The sequence below is a fragment of the Colletotrichum jinshuiense genome, chromosome 7, assembly GCF_051148585.1.
Source record: "Colletotrichum jinshuiense chromosome 7, complete sequence".
Taxonomy (NCBI): domain Eukaryota; kingdom Fungi; phylum Ascomycota; class Sordariomycetes; order Glomerellales; family Glomerellaceae; genus Colletotrichum; species Colletotrichum jinshuiense.
Window position 1 is genome coordinate 844671 of NC_139314.1, and position 18291 is coordinate 862961.

An 18291-nucleotide genomic window follows, 5' to 3' on the forward strand; every position below is an offset into this window, starting at 1 on the left:
CCAGCTCCGTACCCCTCCGCTCCCCTCCGCCCCTCCGAGTCCTCTTTCAACCACAGAGCTCGCCGATTCTTTATTCTTTTAGCATCCGGACGCCCGCGCAGACCCAATTGGCGCAGCAATCATGTTCGAGAACCTCTGCACCCTCCCCTTGTCCGCCGAGGTCTTCGCCCAGGTCCTCCACCCTACCGAGCCGCTGCTGACCGTCGGCCTGTCCACCGGCCACGTCGAGACCTTTCGCCTCCCGCCCCCCGTCGACAAGGCGTCCGACGCCGAAGATGACGACGCCGACACGAGCATCGCCTCCAACGGCCGGGGCACCATCGAGAGCGTTTGGCGCACGAAGCGCCACAAGGGAAGCTGCAGGGCCCTGGCCTACAGCCACGATGGATCCGGTCAGTAGCACTCATTCCCCTGTGATGATGCGCGCGCGGGCGCGGGTTTGGCAACGAGGGCCTTGAAGAAGAAGAAAAAGAAGAGGAAGCGAAAAAGACACCCACGGCTAACACCATACCCCGTCTCAGCCCTCTACTCCGCCGGCGCCGACGGCCTGATCAAGCACTTCTCCCCCATCACCGGCAAGGTCATCTCCAAGGTCGCCATCCCCTCGTCCAACAAGCAGACCGACGCCCCGACGCTCATGCACGTCCTCAACCCCCAGAGCCTCCTGATCGGCTGCGACTCGGGCGCCATGCACATCATCGACCTCAAGGACGGCGTGCCGTCGACCAAGCCCGCCAAGACGCACTTCCCGCACTCGGACTACATCTCGGCCGTCGTGCCGCTGCCGCCCACGGCCGAGAGCACCTCGGGCTTCCCCAAGCAGTGGGTGTCGACGGGCGGCACCACGCTCGCCGTGACGGACGTGCGCCGCGGCGTGCTCGTCCGCTCCGACGACCAGGAGGACGAGCTGCTGTCGGCCGTCTACGTGCCGGGCCTCGGCCCCAAGAACAACCGCAACAACGGCATCGTCGCCGTCGGCTCCGGGTCCGGCGTCGTCACCGTGTGGGACCGCGGCGCCTGGGACGACCAGCAGGAGCGCATCATCGTCGACGGCGGCAAGGGCGGCGGCGAGAGCCTCGACGCCATGGTCCTCGTGCCCCAGGCCCTGGGGCTCGGCAAGAAGCTCGTCATCGGCCTCGGCGACGGCAGCCTGCGCGTCGTCGACCTGGTCACGAGGGAGGTCGACAAGTCGGTGAACCTGCGCCACGACGACGTCGAGGGCGTCATCGCCGTGGCCTTTGACTCGGAGAACCGCCTGATCACGGCCGGCGGCAAGACGGTCAAGGTGTGGGAGGAGCTGTCGGAGCTGCAGGGGGACGCCGAGGACGGCAGCGACGACGAGGACGGCAGCGACAGCGACAGCGACGCCGCGCCGAGCGGGAAGCGGCCGGCCGACAGCGGCAGCGACAGCGACAGCGACAGCGACGACGACGGCGGGAACAGGCGCGGCGGCAAGCGCCAGAACACGGGCGCCGCCGCGAAGCTCGGCCCGATGGGCGCCCACGGCATCCTCGGGTTCAATGGCTTGGACTAAGTTGATGTAACTAATGATACCCCCCTCCTGGGCCATTTGAAGAACAAGTGGGCAACCAATGGAACAAATTCAACTCGTTAAACATGTACATGAAACCTTTTCCTGCTGTCGTTCCCATTTTTGATCTGTCCTGTGCCTTTCTTTTCTTCTTTTGCCCCCCCCTTGGTACGCCCTGTCTAAGGAAACAATTAAATCCCACTCTGGGACGGCCAGTCAAATGTCGGCTTCGTTCACCCTGGTGTGCAGGAACTAACTCTCCCCTCAGCCACGGCATCGGAGCTGCAGAGTGCAAGCTTGGTGAACTCGCCCACCCGCTTCCCGGCAGTTGTGTGTTGATTGCCGATCCCTAACACCGAGCGCCGGGATTGCGAGCGGGCGAGAGGGAAACCTCCGCAGCGGTCGGAACCCCGCTCTGCGCTCTGCCGATGACGACGAGCAGCCGGCCACTCGGGATGCAGGAAACGCCCCGATTCAGTAATAAGCAGACGTACCTCATTCATTTCGTCCTTGGCCAATTTTCCTCCTCCTCCATGTTCAGGGAAGAAGGAGAAAAAGCACATACTTGATATTCATTCATCCACACACCTCTACACACCATGGACGCCATCAACCCGTTCGTGTTCAACATGACGGCCCCCAAGGTCTTCTTTGGGCCGGGCACCGTCGGCGAGCTCCCCGGCGAGCTCCTGTCCCGGGGCCTGACGCGGCCCCTCATCGTATGCTCGCCGTCCCGGGCCTCCCTCGCCCGCGCCATCAAGGACAGGCTGTCGGCGGCGGGCCTCGCGGACGCCGAGGTGCTCGACACGGCCGTGGTGCACAACCCGAGCGGCGTCATCGGCCCCGCCGTCGAGCGCGCCGCCGGCCGCGACGTGCTCGTGTCCGTCGGCGGCGGCAGCGCCGTCGGCCTGGCCAAGGCCGTCGCCCTGCGCACCGGCCTGCCGCAGGTCGCCATCCCCACGACGTACTCGGGCTCCGAGATGACGCCCATCATCGGCGAGACAAAGGACGGCAAGAAGACGTCCACCACGGACCCCCGCGTCCTGCCCAAGGTCGTCATCTACGACGTCGACCTGACCATGGACCTGCCGGCCGGCGTCACCGCCCCGAGCGGCCTCAACGCCATGGCGCACTCCTGTAAGTCCTGCGTGGCCGTCGGATGAGAAGATGACGACGGGGGGGTGTGGCTGAGTGGACGCGGTTCGCTGACGACCGGGACGAGCACAGTCGAGGCGCTGTACTCGCGCCAGGCAAACCCCGTGACGGACCACCTCGCGCTCGAGTCCATCGCGGCGCTGTCCCGCGCGCTGCCGGCCCTCGCGCGCGACCCGTCCTCGGCCGAGGCCCGCGCGTCCGCCCTCTACGGCGCGTTCCTGGCCGGGCTTGTGGTGGCCGCGACGGGCATCGCGCTGCAGCACAAGCTGGCGCACGCGGCCGGCGGGACCCTCAACCTCCCGCACGCCGAGACGCACGCCATCTTCCTCCCGCACAGCATCGCCTACAACGCCGCGTGCTTCCCCGAGGCCGTCCGCGCCCGGCTCGCGTCCGCGCTCGCCCAGAGCGCCGGGGACTCGTCGCCAGCCGGCCTCGTCGCCGGCCTCAACGAGCTGCTCCGGCTCCTGCCGGTCCCGGCCGGGCTGCGGGACGTCGGCATGCGCGAGGAGGACATTGACCGCGTGGCCGCCGTCGCCTCGGACGCGCCGTACTGGAACCCGCGGCCGGTCGAGAGGGCCAAGGTCCGCGAGATGGTGCGGAGGGCGTGGGCCGGGGAGCAGGCCCGAGCCGATCTGTAAATTAATAAAAAAAGGAAACAAAATTTGGAAAAATAGGGGATTTTTTTTATAGAAAAAGTTGGTTTCTTGATTGTATCTTCTTGTATCTTCTTGTTTCTCCCTTCTACTCCCAGCCTCCCTCTTGAACTCTGTCTATGGATCCCGTCGTCTACGCCCCAGGTCTCGAGTACTCCAGGTGCCTCACGCGCTTCCACGTCTCCCGCACCACGCGCTCCTGCGCCTGGCGCGCCGTCTCCGTCTCCGTCGGTGCCGCGGGCCTGCGTGCTGTCAGCGTTCTGCGGGTCTGCCATCCCAGGCGCGCCGGGGGGCTCGACGTACCTGATGGCGAGGTAGAGCCTGCCGCCCAGGTTCGCCTCGGGGATGACGCTTGTGTCCTCGGGCGGGTTGGCCACCGTAATCAGACCACCAGCCTCCTCGAGGATCGCGAATCCGGCGGCGACGTCCCTGTAGCCGGTGTTTGTCAGCATGTACCCCTCTCCCGACGGCTCCACCGGGTGGGCTCGAGAAGCGTGGACTTGACTTGACGTACCATTCCCAGCATCCGCCCTCCCACCAGATGTCGAACGATCCCATCGCCGTGTATGCCAGATCCAGCGTCGCGCTATCACCGTCAGTAAAAGAAATAAAATAAAAATCATAAAAAAGAGTTGGCAAAACGTAGAAAAGACTGCTCCGCTATGCGGACGGGCAAAACGCACCTTCCCAGGCTCCTCATGCCGTGCACCATGCCGCCCTTGCCGCCGCGCCCCGAGCGCTCGGCGGCCATGTTGGTGAAGCTCTCGATCTTGCGGTGCATGTTGCCGTCGGGGATGTCGCGGCGGTCCTTGCCCCACTCGCACGAGAAGACGCAGCCGCTCGGGGCGTTGGCGGGCAGCGGGCTCGGGACGAGGGGCAGGCGCTGGGTCTCGTTCATCCAGGCGCCGTGGCCCTTGAGGGAGGAGAAGGTCTGGTTCAGGAAGGGCGCGTTGATGACGCCGACGACGGGCTTGCCCTTGACGGCGAAGCCGATGGAGACGCAGAACATGGGAAAGAGGTGGGTGAAGTTGACGGTGCCGTCGAGCGGGTCGACGATCCATGTCGGGCGGTCGTCGACGAGGTAGTCGCGGGATGCGCCGGCCGAGTATGTCTCCTCGCCGAGGAAGCTGGCGGGCCGCCGTCAGCACGAACGAGGGAGGCTGGTGCCCGGGGGAGGACATGGGGACTCACTTGTGCGTGGGATACTTGTCCGCGACCGCCGTGCGGATGAAAGCTTCGACTTCTGGAATCCGGGTTCGGCTTCAGTCAGCGACGTGTCCGGCCAGCGCAATTAGGAGGAGAGGGTGAGGGGATCTCGAGGACTGCGACTAACCCTCGTCCGTCTTGGTCACCAGGTCGACCGAGTTCTCCTTCTCGGTGAAGGCCTGCGATTGGCCTCCGGCGCCGAACCTCGACCTCGCCGCCTTCATGAGCAGGTCTCCGGCCTGCTTGCCCAATTCGACAGCAAAGTCGTAGATTTCGCGAAGCTCGGCATCGCTGATGTCGGCCATTTTGGCTTGTTCGTCTCCCTGTGTCGAGAGGGGAGGGGTCAAGTCTCAAAATGGGAGGGGTGGGGGGAGATTGTCGTGAATGAGTTTAGAAAAAAATAAAAAGTAAGAAAAAAATTAGAGTCACGGAGGGAAAAAGTGAAACCTCCAGAGCACACGAGCTGGCGGCGCGATCGGGGGACCGGCTTCGGTTTATCAGGCAGACCGGGTGACTCGACGGCTGGGCCGCCGCCAACCGCCAACTGGCGACCGCGGAAGCACAGCGGATGACGTCCGGCTCCCTATCAGCGGGGCCACCCCCGCAACGCGCCCCGCCCGTCGAGCGCTGGGAGAGCTCCAGGCGCACCAGAAGGAGGGGCACCGCCCAAAAGGTCCCTTAGTAACGCACGTGGAATTCCGAGCCGGGGGACATGCAAGCTTCCAAGAATTTGGGGGGGAGGGGAGCTGTAGAGGGCCGGCCAGGTGGGAGCTCTTCTCCAGTTGTCTCCATTTTCAGAGGGACGAGCCCCAGCTCTGGGGACCTGAGGAGATGGTGGGATACGCTCATGAGTTCGTAGGTTCATGCTCTCTCTCATACACTCACTCGTTCTCTCGGCCTTCATCACGACGTCACTTCACGCTCAACTTGTTTCATTGCCGGTTGAGCATTCTCGGTAAATACACACGTATGCACTCAAATGGAACAAGACTTATCCAGTGGTGTGAGTGCAAGTTCATGATTAATGATGGTCTCGCCACTCTGAGGCCGGACTTGGCTTGGGTTGAGTATCAATCCATCTTTGTTCCGTCTCTAAACCCACAGCCAGCCGACAGAAAACATTCATTCTTTCGCAATGGCCTCCCGTTTATTCCCCATCAACGGTCCCAACCTCGTTCTCCTTGATACCCCGGAGGCCGAGAGACTGAGAGTTAGGCCTCGGACCTGCAGGTACGCGTCGAGAACCGGGAGGCTTTCCAGCACCACAACTACCTGGGCGACACGGCGGCCATCAAGTTCGCAGCGAAGCACTGGAAAGTCAAGAAGAGCTTGAAGTCATGAAGTTTTGAATTATCGCTTCAAATATAGAATAATAGTAGTAAAAAAAAAGACGTAAATACTGGTACAGTTCGCTATGCAGATTTTCATTTCATCAAGCCTCCCACTCTTCACCCTTGCCCTCGCGGTTTAAGCTCCCTGGTGCCTATAGTGACGCAGACACCGCCGTCGACGGCTCCTCCACCCTCAGCCTCATGTCCCTCACGAGCTTCGCCCACGCGACAGCTCCCCGCTTAGCCAGCTCCTCGGGAACGTCGTGGTCCTCCTCGGACATCCTCCGGTTGAAGAGCTCGAAGCTGACCCAGCCCTCGAAGCCGAGGCCCTGGAAGATGGCGGCGCAGATCTCGCGCACGGGGAGGTACGCGCCCCGCGAGTACTCGCCGTAGAACAGGCGGCAGTTGCGCGACCACGACATGCGCGATGGCTGCTCGGCGTTGTAGTAGGGGTGCGTCGGGCAGATGGGCTCGGCGAGACGCTCGGCGTCGACGACCTGCACGTAGATGATCTTGGACACGTCGACGGTGGCGAGCAGCCGCTGGATCGACTCCTTGACTGCCTGCTCGGCGTCGGCGACCTTGCCAGACGCCGCCGTCGGGTCGGCGAAGATGCGCCCGGCGATGTTGAACGTGTCGAGGCACATGCCAAAGTTGGGCCGGTCGACCCGCTGGATCACCTCCCAGCACGTCTCCCAGACGTCGACGCGGGTGCCCCACGAGAGACTCTCGTATGAGAAGCGGATGGGCGGGTTGGAGGCGGCGCCAATGTCAGCCACCTCGGCGAGATCGGCGACGTGCAGCGCCAGGTCCTCCGAGACCTGCTCTGCTGGCAAGACATTGCTGGGGATCTGGATCAGGTCGGTGCCGAGGACGTGGGAGAGCTGGATCCAGACGCGCAGCTCCTCGATGCGGCGGGCGTGCTGCTCGCGGTCGATGAGGCCCTCGAAGTGCTGGAAGGGCTGCAGGCAGAGCACCTCGATGTTGCGGGCGTCGCACATCCTCTTGACGACGCCGGCGGCGGCGAGCTGGTTCTCAAGCAGGGCGGAGCCGCCGGGGAACTGCTCGGCCACGTCCATCAGGTCCTCGTGCCAGAGCTCGATTCCTTGGTAGCCGTACTTGGCGGCCATGTCCATCTTGTGCTCAAAGCTGTGGCCGGCCCAGCATCGGCCGAGCGACATGGTGCTGATGGCTAGACGTGAAGGCATGATGGGCGAATGTGATGTTGCTGTCGTCGATGAAGGAATATCAAACGTGATGGGGGGGTATCAAGCGCGCAAAGACAATACGGAAGCAAGTCGTAGTAGTAGTAGTAGTAGTAGTAGTAGTAGTAGTAGTAGTGCCTAGGTACGTCTGGCAGGGGGATTGGATTAAGAGAGGCGAATATCAGGTAGGAAGGGGGGGATAAGAGAGGCAGAGGCAAGTATCTTGTAGCAGAGGCTGAGAGGGAGGAAAGACGTTTATTCGTATACGCTCGTCCCTCGGCAAACAGGGTGGGGGATCTGGAAGAGTATTTGCAAGACTCGGCAGCTTGTATCATGGGCAAGACAGTGCCAGATCCATACAACGGACGAGTCCGACACCGAATGGGCAGCTTTGCCCATAGTCTCATACGCTGCCATCTCATTCCCCGGGATGCACCGGATGGCCGAGAGGACGGGGGAGGAAATCATTCACCCGAGACCTACCCCATCTTAGCAACATCGAATCACGAGCGGTTGCAGCCACGCCGGTCTGGGGACTATGGGGGCGACCGAGGGTAGCCGGGGGCCAGCCTGGACGACGCTCTTCCGCGTGCCTCTGCACATCAGAGGGTGTGGTGGGAGTGATGGGCGTGCGTGGCGGGCGTGATGGTGGGAGATGTGCAACGCCCATCACCAAGTCCGGTGGTTGATGGCGGCCGGCATGGCGGCTGGTGACGTTGAGCCTACCAGACGCCGGCGGGTGCCAGGAAGAACAATTCTCCAGCGGAGGGGCGGGATAAACGTTCTTCAGGCGACGCCGGGCACGCCAAGAGGGCGGCCGGGGTGTGCGCTGTCTGGCGCCGTCTCGCCCACCTTTCCGAAGCCCAGACAATCCGGCACTTCTCACTGGCTGATGGGCGCTGGAGAGTTCTTTGCCGGACGACGCCCCCCTCCACAGCGATTTCTGCTAGATTTAGATGCCGATGGGAAAAGCCCTGATGCGGATTCGACGCCATCTAAGAACGCCCGACCTAGAGCCCCGGATTTTCCCCCGTGTCCCGCAAGAACAATTAACTACTATTGGGCCGTTGGGGTCTCCCGCTGGAGACAAAAAGAAGGGCTGGAGAAGCATCAAAAAGTGCCATTGGCAGAGTTCCGTTTCCCCATCTTCTGAGCGATTATCACCAACAGTAGTCATATCTTGTCCATCTGCCTGCTGCATCCCGCATTGACATTGTCAACTCGCATCGCCCGTCCATCAGCTTGATATATATACATCTTTGGCAGACACACCGCTCTCCCAAAGCCACGACAACCAGAGACAGGATACACAGAGAGACCTGACCGACCGCCTTTTTCTATTATTTTTATTTTATTTTTACACCCCGCCTTTCACAACCTCTCTCTCCCCCTCAACCAACCAACCAAATAGCCAACCATGGCCAGTGCCGCCCCCATTGAGCAATTGGACGAGACCATCGTCTCCAAGATTGAGCAGCTCGACCGCCATGGATACCTCTTTGGCCAGAAGATCACACACTCCCTGTCACCGCTGCTGCACACCACCATCTATGAGGGCATCGGCCTCAACTGGGAGCAGATGAGGCTCGACTCGGCAGACCTGCCGCTGTTCCTCGAGCTCATCAAGCACCCCAAGTTCTACGGCAGCTCCGTCACCATGCCCAACAAGGTGGCCATCATCCCCTACCTCGACGAGCTGACGGACGAGTGCCGCGACGTCGGCGCCTGCAACACCCTCTTCATCCGGGAGCGCGACGGCCGCCGCATCTTCTGCGGCACCAACACGGACGTCATCGGCGTGCGCGAGTCCTTCGTCCAGAACGTCGCCGACGCCGACGCCGTCTACCACAACCGCCCCGCCCTCGTCATCGGCGGCGGCGGCGCCGCCCGCAGCGCCGTCTACGCCCTGCGCAAGTGGATGAAGGCCACCGACATCTACCTCGTCAACCGCGACAAGGGCGAGGTCGACGCCGTCATCGCCGAGTGCTCCGCCCGCGGCTTCGGCGACGGCCTGTACCACGTCTCCACCGTCGACGAGGCCCGCGTCGCTGACGCCCCCGGCGCCATCGTCGCCTGCGTGCCCAACTTCCCCCCCGTCACCCAGGAGGAGATCGTCGCCCGCGAGATCATTGTCGAGTTCCTGAACAAGGACCGCAAGGGCGCCATCCTCGAGATGTGCTACAACCCGACCCCCTTCACCGAGATCGGAGCCTTGGCCGAGGAGGCCGGCTGGCAGGTCATCCTGGGCACCGAGGCCATGATTTACCAAGGACTGGAGCAGGTGAGTGACCGCATTTAACCCTTCCCTTTCCTCTCCCGATGTTCTAACATTCTCATCAGGACCGTTACTGGACCGGCAAGGAGGTCGACCAACTGCCCGTGCAGGCGGTCAAGGAGGCGATTGCGGCCAAGCTGTCGCAACACCCAAAACTGTAAAAAAGGAAAAAGAAAAAGAAAAAGTAAAAAAGGGATTAACGATCATTGTAGACGACTCACTTGCATGGATGCATTCTCAGCGACTGTTTTAATAAGACAACTCTTGAAAGAGAAGACTATTTCCGCATGAACTCTCGATAAAGCTGTGACATGTCCGGGCTGAAAACGTTTGCCTTTTGAGTGACTGACATCTCATGACCGGAGCGATTTCAACTTGATTGGACTCACTTGTGGGATCAGATGGCTATTCTATGTAAAGCTTCTGAGCATGTATCATAGGGACCCTGGTGAAACCTCATGCTGCTACCACGCTTTCTAGGGCGTCAGTCAGATCTCCATGCCCAGTGGAGTTGTGAGATAATTGGTTCTCGGGCGGTGCCCCTGTCAGCCACCATCTCTTGGCTGTGTGCCTCATCTGCGTAGCCGTCCATCGCGCGGCCGCTGTCACTTGTTGAGCACCTGGGGTAGCGTGGAAGTGAGACTGTACGTACCGCAGCCGCCGCCATTGGTCCCTTTGACATCGGAAGCTACTAGACGAAGCCGGGGAAAGGAACTGCCCACCGCCCGCGTATGACGACACATCCAAATCTCACGGGTGGAGTTTGATTGGCGCCGCAGCATGAGAGGATGGGCCTATTGAGAATTCGGGTCTTAATCTGCGAGAAATCAAACAACTAATTTTAAGCAGCAGTGAAGCCGAGGTAGCCGTCCGAGGTCCGAATGTGCGTAGCCCGTCCCGCCCAAGACATTGCAAGACGATGTTAGAAGATTCTGATGAGCTCGGCAGTCTTTAGTGTCAAATTGCAGTATGGCTTCTTTCTCTTCAACGCTGAAAGGCCAGATGTACTTCATATGTTCTCAAGCCGAGGTGCTGTCCTTCTCTGTACATTGTGTACTTCATGTCAGACCGGGATATGCTGAGATGGCGCCTTTAACTATCTTTACCTCCATCATAATCACAAGACGGCCATTTATGCAAAGGATCCTTACGCTTTATGTCAAATGAAACAACCCCACTGGGGGAGGTACTAGCATTGACAGCGTTGGAGTGACAGAAAGGGGGCACTTAATATCGGTTTCTACGCAGATGGGGGACTTGGGAGACTTTGGTGACTTGGGTGACTTTGCGTGGTACTTTTGAAATACACAGTGGCACAAAATACCCCCATACGTGTTGCACTGGACAGTGGGCAGAGTGAGGGAGCCTCGAAACCCGGCCGGGAACCAAGCGCACCTCGTGGTGATGGGCAGGTTGCGTGCGAGATTATGCCGCGGCCACCTACCACCAGCCAGTGTAAGCAAAGCCGGTCTTTCTGCTGCATTAAGACAGCCCACCTACCGAGTTCACACTGTTCCAGCACAACATGCTATTGTTATGCATCCGAGTGCCTGGCCTGTCATCTTACGACGATTGTCATCCCAAGGACGAACATCAGGCCAAAAAAGTGTGGTGGAAGAAGATTCTGCCGGCAGAGGGATTCCGAACACCCGGCCGGCTCCTGGAAATTATCTTGTCCCCAGTGTAAGACCCGATTGTACCTCGCCCACGAAAACTGCTGCAATTGCTCTGTAGAGTATTTAATACTCGGCAAGTCGTACATCACGTTGGGGTTCCGCGGCTTGGCGCCTATAACGGGCTTGGCTTGGTTGAGGCTCTTTTTCGAGTTATTCGTCTTCGCAGACCGGGAAGTCGACTACGGACGGGTAAAGATTACAACAATACGACAATACGACTATACAACAGCCGGTATCGAGCCGGGCAACGACACACCCACGCACTACTAGTGCTCTACTTCTCTTGGCGTGGGAGCCGCAAGGTTACGCTCTGCTTGGCACCGACTCGCCCACCACTCGGGGGGCTCGCCTTGGGTATCACCTGGCCCCTCCTATCCTCCGACGTCCTACTCGCTCCGCTCCTCTTTTAATCTTCTTTCTATGCAGCGTCGCGCTGTTGGCTTGCATGGCGCGCGTTATGCTCGTGTTTCGGGCGTGATACATATCGGTTCTCTCTCTTTTTATCTCTTTAAGGTATGTATCACTCGATTGGCTCGGGTTCGGGATGCAAAAGCATTTGGGGGGGAAATTCTCAAAGACTTGGCATCTCGGAATGTACACCTTTAACTGCTCTTTACCCATTTCAAACGTCCTTCAATCCGTATTAGTAAACCATGATCCCGTGCAATTAGGCGCTCTCCTTCCGCTCTACCTGGTTGACCTCCGCGTCGTCAGACTTCTCGCCCACGAGCCCGTCGTCGGAGTCCTGCCTGTAGCTCTGCTCGTCCGCCAGCTCCTGCATGATCTTCTTGTTGGCGCGCCACACGGGCTTGACCTCGAACAGGCGGTCCATCGTCTCCAGCGGCACGGACTTGGTCTCGGGCACGAGGAAGAAGACGAAGATGCACGACGCGATCATGAGCGAGGCGAAGAAGAAGTAGACTCCGTAGCCCCAGGCGTTGAACATCTGCGGGGTGAAGCGCGAGATGATGAAGTTCCAGAACCAGTTGTTGGCAGCGGCGCTGGCCTGGCCGAGAGATCTGGGAGCGTCGTGTTAGTTTTGCGGTCCGGCACCCGAAGTCGGGCAAGATTGCAAACACGTACCTGGTGTTCTGGTCGAACATCTCAGAGTTAATGACCCAGGGGGTACCGTTCCATCTAAAACCCGCATGTTAGCAACAACGAACGAAACAGCAATGCTTTGGAATTTTGGGGAGTCGTACGAAGGAGTGTAGAATCTGCATTCTGCGTTAGCTTCTGATTCTCTCAAAAAAAAACTCGGAAACCGGATTCGGAACTTACACTGTCCAGAGGTAGAAGAAGACCATGGCAGAGATGCCACCGCCGGAAAGTCCGCCAGTGGAGTTGCCGGCAGCCGGGTTAAGGGCAAGGTAACCGCCGATGTACCACATGCAGAGGGATCCGCCGATGGCACCGATCATCAGCAGGTTGCGGCGACCGAGTTGGTCAATCAGCCAGAGGATCCAAACAAATGTGACGACGGTCTTGACGACGCCAAAGATGCCGGTGGTGAGGAAACCAGTGTTGGTACCGGTGACACCGATGCTCTTGAAGACAGTCGGGCTGTAGTAGTTGATGGCGTTGATACTGGTGATGACAATGTTAGTATAGGCGTTTCAGGGTTGGGATGCTGGCGGGTGAGAGTTCTGCTTACCCGGAACCGTTCTGCCACAGGAAGAGCATGCCGCCGAGGAAGAAGCGCCACTGGACCTTCTTGTTCTTGAGGGACGCGAAGGGCTTCCAGAATCCGGCGCCGACCTCCGTGCGGTAGCGCTCGAGCTCGATATCAATGTAGTTGACTTCCTCGATGATGTACTTGTCCTCGGGCGTCAGGTTTCTATTCAAGTTGATTGGTCAGTTTGTGAAATTTCTTATTCGGTGGGTCGTAGAAGCGTACCTCATCCAGCAGAGGACCTTCATCGCCTCCTCCCTCTTGTACTTGGAGAAGAGCCAGCGGGGGGACTCGGGAATCCAGAAGGCACCGACGAGCAGCAGGCCGGCGGGAATGAGCTGGACGGCGAAGGGGATGAGCCACTGGGTGTGGCTGGGGGCCATGGTGGAGTCGACGCCGTAGTTGATCCAGAAGCCGACGAGGCCACCAATCTGCCAGCCCAGCTCGTAGATTCCGACGAGACGTCCGCGGACGGCCGGGGGGGCAAGCTCGGAGATGTAGATGGGGGTCATGTTGGAGCAGCCGCCCACACCGATGCCGGCAAGGACTCTGCCGGCGAGGATGAGGCCGAGGCCGCGCTCGCGGTTGGCGCCGAGCATCATGCCGGCACCGACGAGGAAGATGAGGGTGAAGACGATCAAACTCTTCTTACGGCCGAGGAAGTAACTGCTGACATAGGCGAACAGGCTGCCGAAGAAGGCGCCGGCCTGGTAGACGGAGACGATGTTGGACTTGAGCAGGGCCAATCCGGCCTTGCTGTAGGTCTCGAACTGGAACTCCGCGGTGAAGGAGGGCAGGGCCAGCGTCGTGCCGATGAAGGCCGAGTCATAGCCGATGGTGCAACTGGCAAAGGACGCGATGATGGCGCACATGTAGACGCGCCAGTTGTACACCTGCTTGGGCGTCGGGCGGTCCTCGACGAGGGCGAGGAGGGCCATGGTGATGGTTGTTTCTGTTGTTTGTTTGCTGTCGTCGGGTGTTGTAGCTCGAGCCGTGTCACAGTCTGAACTCTGAGGCAGGGCAGGGCTGGGGTTGAAGAGTTGAGAGTCCTGGGGAAGAGAAGAGACAATGTTCAGACGTACAGGGTTGCCTCTGTTATATGGGTGTGCCGGGCTCACTCCAAGTCGGTAAAAACACTCAACTCACTGACCAGTGGCGTATCGAAGCGTCTGGGGAAAAAGTCTGGGGGTCTGGATGCGGAGTGTACACACGCCTCCACGTAGACTAATTCCGCAGTAGAGACGCACGGGGGAGGGATCAAGCGGCCGAGCGAATGGGATCTGGGGTAGTCTGCACGACGGTCTCACGCGAAGGTTGACTCTGGGGTGAACGCTTCTCCCTCAGCCAAAGTTCCTGTTTTGTGCGGTGACTCCGAACCGGAGCAAAATCTGCAATCGATGAATGACTCGTCCCCATAGCGCGTGGGGCCCGGCAGACGCCCTCTTCTCCGCACCGATCCACGGCGCTAACATCTGTTTCCGTGCTAGATGCAATCTCGTCCACCTCCAAATTCTGGAGAACCCTTGCTCGGCGGGGGCTTGAGGTTGAACGTTTATCCTCTCAGCGCCTCTCGATTGCTATTCAGCCGTCTCACATTGCACGTGGAGGTCTGGCAGCGTCCCAACTTGTTGCGTCCCAACCACGCGGGACACCTCAATGCGGGTTGAGGAGCAGTTCCCCAGCTTTCTCATCTGTCAGTTCCTATGGGGGCTGCGCTTAACTTACGGGGGAACATGTGGGCGACGGCGCGGGGGCCGAATAAGGTTGGCAGCGCTGAGGGACGACTGGAGTTGAGTATATCCGGTCGAGACACGCCAACTGAGCCCGCTACGCCGCCCCCCTTCAAAGGCCTCGCCCTTCGACCAACAAAGCCTGGATTCTTTTATCGAACGTGCTAGTAGAGGCATTTTCACAGCTATTGTCAACCTGATGACAATTATTTTCAGCCATCTCATTCCTGTTCTCTGGTGTTGAGCCCACTTTGTTGTCTCGGAAGGGCCCCGCCGCATACTCGTATGCCTTCGATAGGGGTAAATTGCACCACGTTTTGATGATGCTTCCCACGGATGGATGGACCCGGTTGACACCCCCCCTAGATATATGCATTGTTCTCATCTTTTTTCATCTCAAAACCCGGCGTGATCAATTTCATCGCCACGATGGTGATCTTCGTTCGTCAGTGACATCAACTTGCCAGGGTAGACGCATGCTTCTGCACACCCCGTGCATGCCGCAATGCGAGTATCGCCCAGTCACGATTCGTCAGCGCACGAACGGGAGGCTGACATTCCAAGACGCTAGAGCTCGAATGCCACGCCTTTGAAGAGGGGTTCATTGCGGGGGGGTCCAGTTCCTGATGATTGTACTTCCGTTGACATCTACCACGCCTGTGGTTTGCTTTCCCGGAGTTAGCTCCAAAATCCCGAATGACAGGACCCCGTACCCCATACATGTGTCACCGACGCAGGAGAGACAGCAAGCAAGAGAGATAAGACCGCTGGGGCTCTCAGGGAAGCAGACAAAAAGGGGCTAGGCTGCCCGTTTGTTTTCCAATCGTTGCGCTTGGCACGGATGAACACTCCCAGGCGGCCAGGCGCGTTAACCTGCAATCGGCCGGAGGGACAGGGGGGAGTCAAGATAGGCACAGCACCTTGCTGCAAATGATATTTCCAGAACCTGGAATAAATGTTCATTTTCTGCTAAAAAGTCGTAATACATTATGCTGCTCACATCCCACCAAAATCTCCCCGAAGCATGTCCGTCAGGTCTGACCCCGGAGCGAAGCCGAGATTGGCCATAAACTGCGGGTCGGCCTCCATGCTGTCTGTGCAGTCAATGGAAGCGAGTTCGTCCATTATGGCGTCGTAATCCACGCCGTGAGCCCCCTGCCCCATAAGGTAGGGTGCCTGAGTGGACGACAGATGCCCCATGAATCCGGATGGGAATGTATCCATCTGGCTCCCGGGAGTAAAGGGCATCGTCCTGGCCGTCGAAGGGCTGGCGGACGAGGCTGTGTGTAGAAAGCCATTGCCGTTGGAGTGGTATGAGTCCGTGTTCATAGGGTAGTGCGGGTATTGGGAGCTTTGGCGGGCGGAGGAGTGCGAGAACTGGGCAAGGGCGGGTTCTACCTGCGCCGGTGTCTGTTCGCTTGGTTCCGCGTCAATGGCGGACGAGTCCACGCTGGCCGTCCGATCTTGCCAGACAGACATCAGATCGCCCATTAGTGAGTTCCATCGGACCTTGTCATCGTCCCGCAGAGCCTTGACGCAGCTCTTGGTGTTAGCGATGCTCATGTACGTAACAAGGAGCGGTGAGACCCCGGCCGCGCCGAAATGGGCGATCGAGGTCTCCAAAACCTCCATCAAGCTCCATATTAGGGAGACTCGAGCATCGGCCATCAATGTCAAGGTGGCACCGAGGAAGGTGGCCTGGATCAGAAAGGCCGAAGGAAGTATGGGTATTGTCGACGCTCCGAACACTACAGAGTTGCAGAATGAGAAACGGGGGTCAAGCACTTGAACCAGGTTCGCGGCCCCAACCTGCGGCCCTGCGGCGCCAGACTCGAAGCTTTGGTTCAGAGTACGGAAGAACTGATAAAGCTGGTTGAAGGAGCTCAACGCCTGTGCCGGCTGTACGGCGCCCTCGACATTCTCGGATCCGAACCCAGCTCGAGGCACCCACGGCGCCCACTCCTCTGATCCGTTTTCCTCTGTCGGCTTGTCTTTCATGTCGCTCGTCCTCATGTGAGGCGTCTGGCCGAGTCTCAGAGACACAATAGTATCGAGCATAAGACAAGCCATCAGCACCCGATCCAAAGCATTAGAATACGCTCCTTGTGTCGGGATTGCCTGCTGCGACGAGACCGAGTCCCGGCCCCTATCCCTTGACCGTCCGTCCGTCAACGCCATGGCGCCCCTGACGGCCAGACCTATGAGCAGGGAGGCGGCGCCTGCATTGTCCTGGCCCAGCTTTACCAGGGACAGTATGAGAAGGGCCTTTACATGACCCAGTGCCATCTCGGTTTCAACCGGTATGAGGCTGCGCGCCGCTGCCAATATTAAGCTGGGCCGGTCCGGAGGCTCGGAACCCCCGGAAGTTTGCAGTGATGTTGCATCCTGAAATGCCCCAACTGCGAGAGCGCACCAGAGTTCGGCATGCGCCGCGCTGGTATTTGAGTCTTCCGGGTCGATATCGAGCCCGTCTGGTGGGTAGGAAGCCGCCGCGTTGTCGAGCGTTTCCTTGGAGTTTAATATTGGAAGCCAGCTGTGGGTGTAGGAATAATACACCTCTAATAATCGGGGAGAGTTTCTCGGTAACTTGAACCTTTGCCGGGATCTCGAGCCATGCCGTTGTCTCGGGACAGGTTCTTTCGTGGCGGCGTCTGATTTTCGGTCGGCTGCGGCCTGCTGCGTAGAGGGTTCAGCGCCGTCTTGGGGGGTTTCGCCGTTCTGTTTGTTGCGGCCGTCGGCGTCCGCGTCGGTTTCGTCCCCGGAGGTGTCCTGGCGAGGGCTCACGCCGTCCTTTCCGGACAAGAGTCGATCAATGTCCTTGTGGACTCGGCACCTCCTCCATCTCTTGTGAAGTCGGTTCCCGATCTCGTTGTCCTTGTCCAGCAACAGGGACTGCCCGCTGTCGCCCTCCTGGGCGAGTAAGCCGGCGAGCTTTTCTTCGGTTCCGGGGACCTGGTCAAATAGCCAAACGAGAGCGAGCTCTAAAGTTCGGATGAGACCAGTCTGGACGCCGCGCTTCTTCGGGGCGACGTTGTATGTACATTGCCGCGACAGAGTGGCACACGAGAAGCATTGTGGTTGAACGCCATCACACTTCTCTCTGGCACTGCGTTTCCGGTTAGCACGGGTAGAGAGTGAAGCAGACGTCAAAAGGTCAACAGCTATGATGGAATGCGAAAGGCCCGATATCGCAATGGATAGACGAGATGCAGTCAACAGAAAGTAGGGATATCATGACGCGCTAGGTCCAAAGAGGCATCCAAGGTAACGAAGCGAACCCCGTTGAAGGAGATCTCCGATACAGCCTGAATAAGAGTTCATGGAAAACAACGGGGAGAACGGTCTGGTTCTGGGAGGCTTGCCTTCTACATTGGTCGCACGCTCGAGATACCCGCTGTCGCTTGGGGGCAGAGGTCGAGGTGGAATTGCTCTCGGCATCATGAACCTTCCTCTTGGAGGGCATCCTTGAGTGGTTGCCGAGGGCGGCAGGGCAGCTCCTTTGGCTCACGCCGATGAGGACCGCATGAGGGCGTGTAGGGGGACCAAAGACGTCGATGAGAGAGCTGCGAGAGGACGAGGGCGCTGCGGGCGGTGGTTGAAGCGACAGACGGGGGGTGGTTGCGAGTGGATATTGCGCTGCGTGAGGCGAGCAATGTATGGCAGCGGCAGCAAGCAGCAGCGGTTAGCAACGATCAATGATGGGATTGACGTCTTTGCTTCCTTCTCCAAGATTTCTCCCGCGCTCGCTGGATGGAGGTGGGGAAATCCTGGGGTAGCCTCACAGTCAGACGGCTACGGCGCCGTCTCAAAGGGTGTTGCTAGATCTCAGGTTCAAGAACAAAGGTCAGGCTGGTCAG

General features: G+C 59.3%; 8 protein-coding genes across 8 annotated transcripts; 4 read left to right on the plus strand and 4 right to left on the minus strand.

The window, feature by feature from the left end:
- Window positions 1–121: 121 nt before the first annotated feature.
- EsH8_VII_000201 (WD40-repeat-containing domain protein) lies at window positions 122–1534 on the plus strand (the record flags this gene model as incomplete). Its single annotated transcript, XM_083270334.1, has 2 exons — window positions 122–392; window positions 522–1534. 2 exons carry the CDS (start codon window positions 122–124, stop codon window positions 1532–1534), a joined length of 1284 nt encoding a protein of 427 aa, XP_083127891.1.
- Window positions 1535–2130: 596 nt separating this feature from the next.
- EsH8_VII_000202 (uncharacterized protein) lies at window positions 2131–3324 on the plus strand (the record flags this gene model as incomplete). Its single annotated transcript, XM_083270335.1, has 2 exons — window positions 2131–2668; window positions 2759–3324. 2 exons carry the CDS (start codon window positions 2131–2133, stop codon window positions 3322–3324), a joined length of 1104 nt encoding a protein of 367 aa, XP_083127892.1.
- A 148-nt stretch (window positions 3325–3472) lies between these two features.
- EsH8_VII_000203 (inositol monophosphatase) lies at window positions 3473–4850 on the minus strand (the record flags this gene model as incomplete). The annotated part of the gene is made up of 6 exons (XM_083270336.1): window positions 3473–3581; window positions 3643–3768; window positions 3854–3925; window positions 4023–4466; window positions 4531–4582; window positions 4673–4850. 6 exons carry the CDS (start codon window positions 4848–4850, stop codon window positions 3473–3475), a joined length of 981 nt encoding a protein of 326 aa, XP_083127893.1.
- A 1178-nt stretch (window positions 4851–6028) lies between these two features.
- EsH8_VII_000204 (xylose isomerase-like protein) lies at window positions 6029–7084 on the minus strand (the record flags this gene model as incomplete). The annotated part of the gene is made up of 1 exon (XM_083270337.1): window positions 6029–7084. One exon carries the CDS (start codon window positions 7082–7084, stop codon window positions 6029–6031), a length of 1056 nt encoding a protein of 351 aa, XP_083127894.1.
- Window positions 7085–7736: 652 nt separating this feature from the next.
- Window positions 7737–8234, plus strand: EsH8_VII_000205 (uncharacterized protein; the record flags this gene model as incomplete). Its single annotated transcript, XM_083270338.1, has 1 exon — window positions 7737–8234. The coding sequence occupies one exon, from the start codon at window positions 7737–7739 to the stop codon at window positions 8232–8234; it is 498 nt and encodes a 165-aa protein (XP_083127895.1).
- Window positions 8235–8498: 264 nt separating this feature from the next.
- EsH8_VII_000206 (uncharacterized protein) lies at window positions 8499–9517 on the plus strand (the record flags this gene model as incomplete). The annotated part of the gene is made up of 2 exons (XM_083270339.1): window positions 8499–9362; window positions 9422–9517. The coding sequence occupies 2 exons, from the start codon at window positions 8499–8501 to the stop codon at window positions 9515–9517; spliced, it is 960 nt and encodes a 319-aa protein (XP_083127896.1).
- A 2182-nt stretch (window positions 9518–11699) lies between these two features.
- On the minus strand, window positions 11700–13642 carry EsH8_VII_000207 (general substrate transporter; the record flags this gene model as incomplete). Its single annotated transcript, XM_083270340.1, has 6 exons — window positions 11700–12051; window positions 12116–12169; window positions 12235–12249; window positions 12314–12619; window positions 12687–12869; window positions 12930–13642. 6 exons carry the CDS (start codon window positions 13640–13642, stop codon window positions 11700–11702), a joined length of 1623 nt encoding a protein of 540 aa, XP_083127897.1.
- A 1788-nt stretch (window positions 13643–15430) lies between these two features.
- EsH8_VII_000208 (uncharacterized protein) lies at window positions 15431–17897 on the minus strand (the record flags this gene model as incomplete). The annotated part of the gene is made up of 2 exons (XM_083270341.1): window positions 15431–17540; window positions 17797–17897. 2 exons carry the CDS (start codon window positions 17895–17897, stop codon window positions 15431–15433), a joined length of 2211 nt encoding a protein of 736 aa, XP_083127898.1.
- Between the last annotated feature and the right edge of the window lie 394 nt (window positions 17898–18291).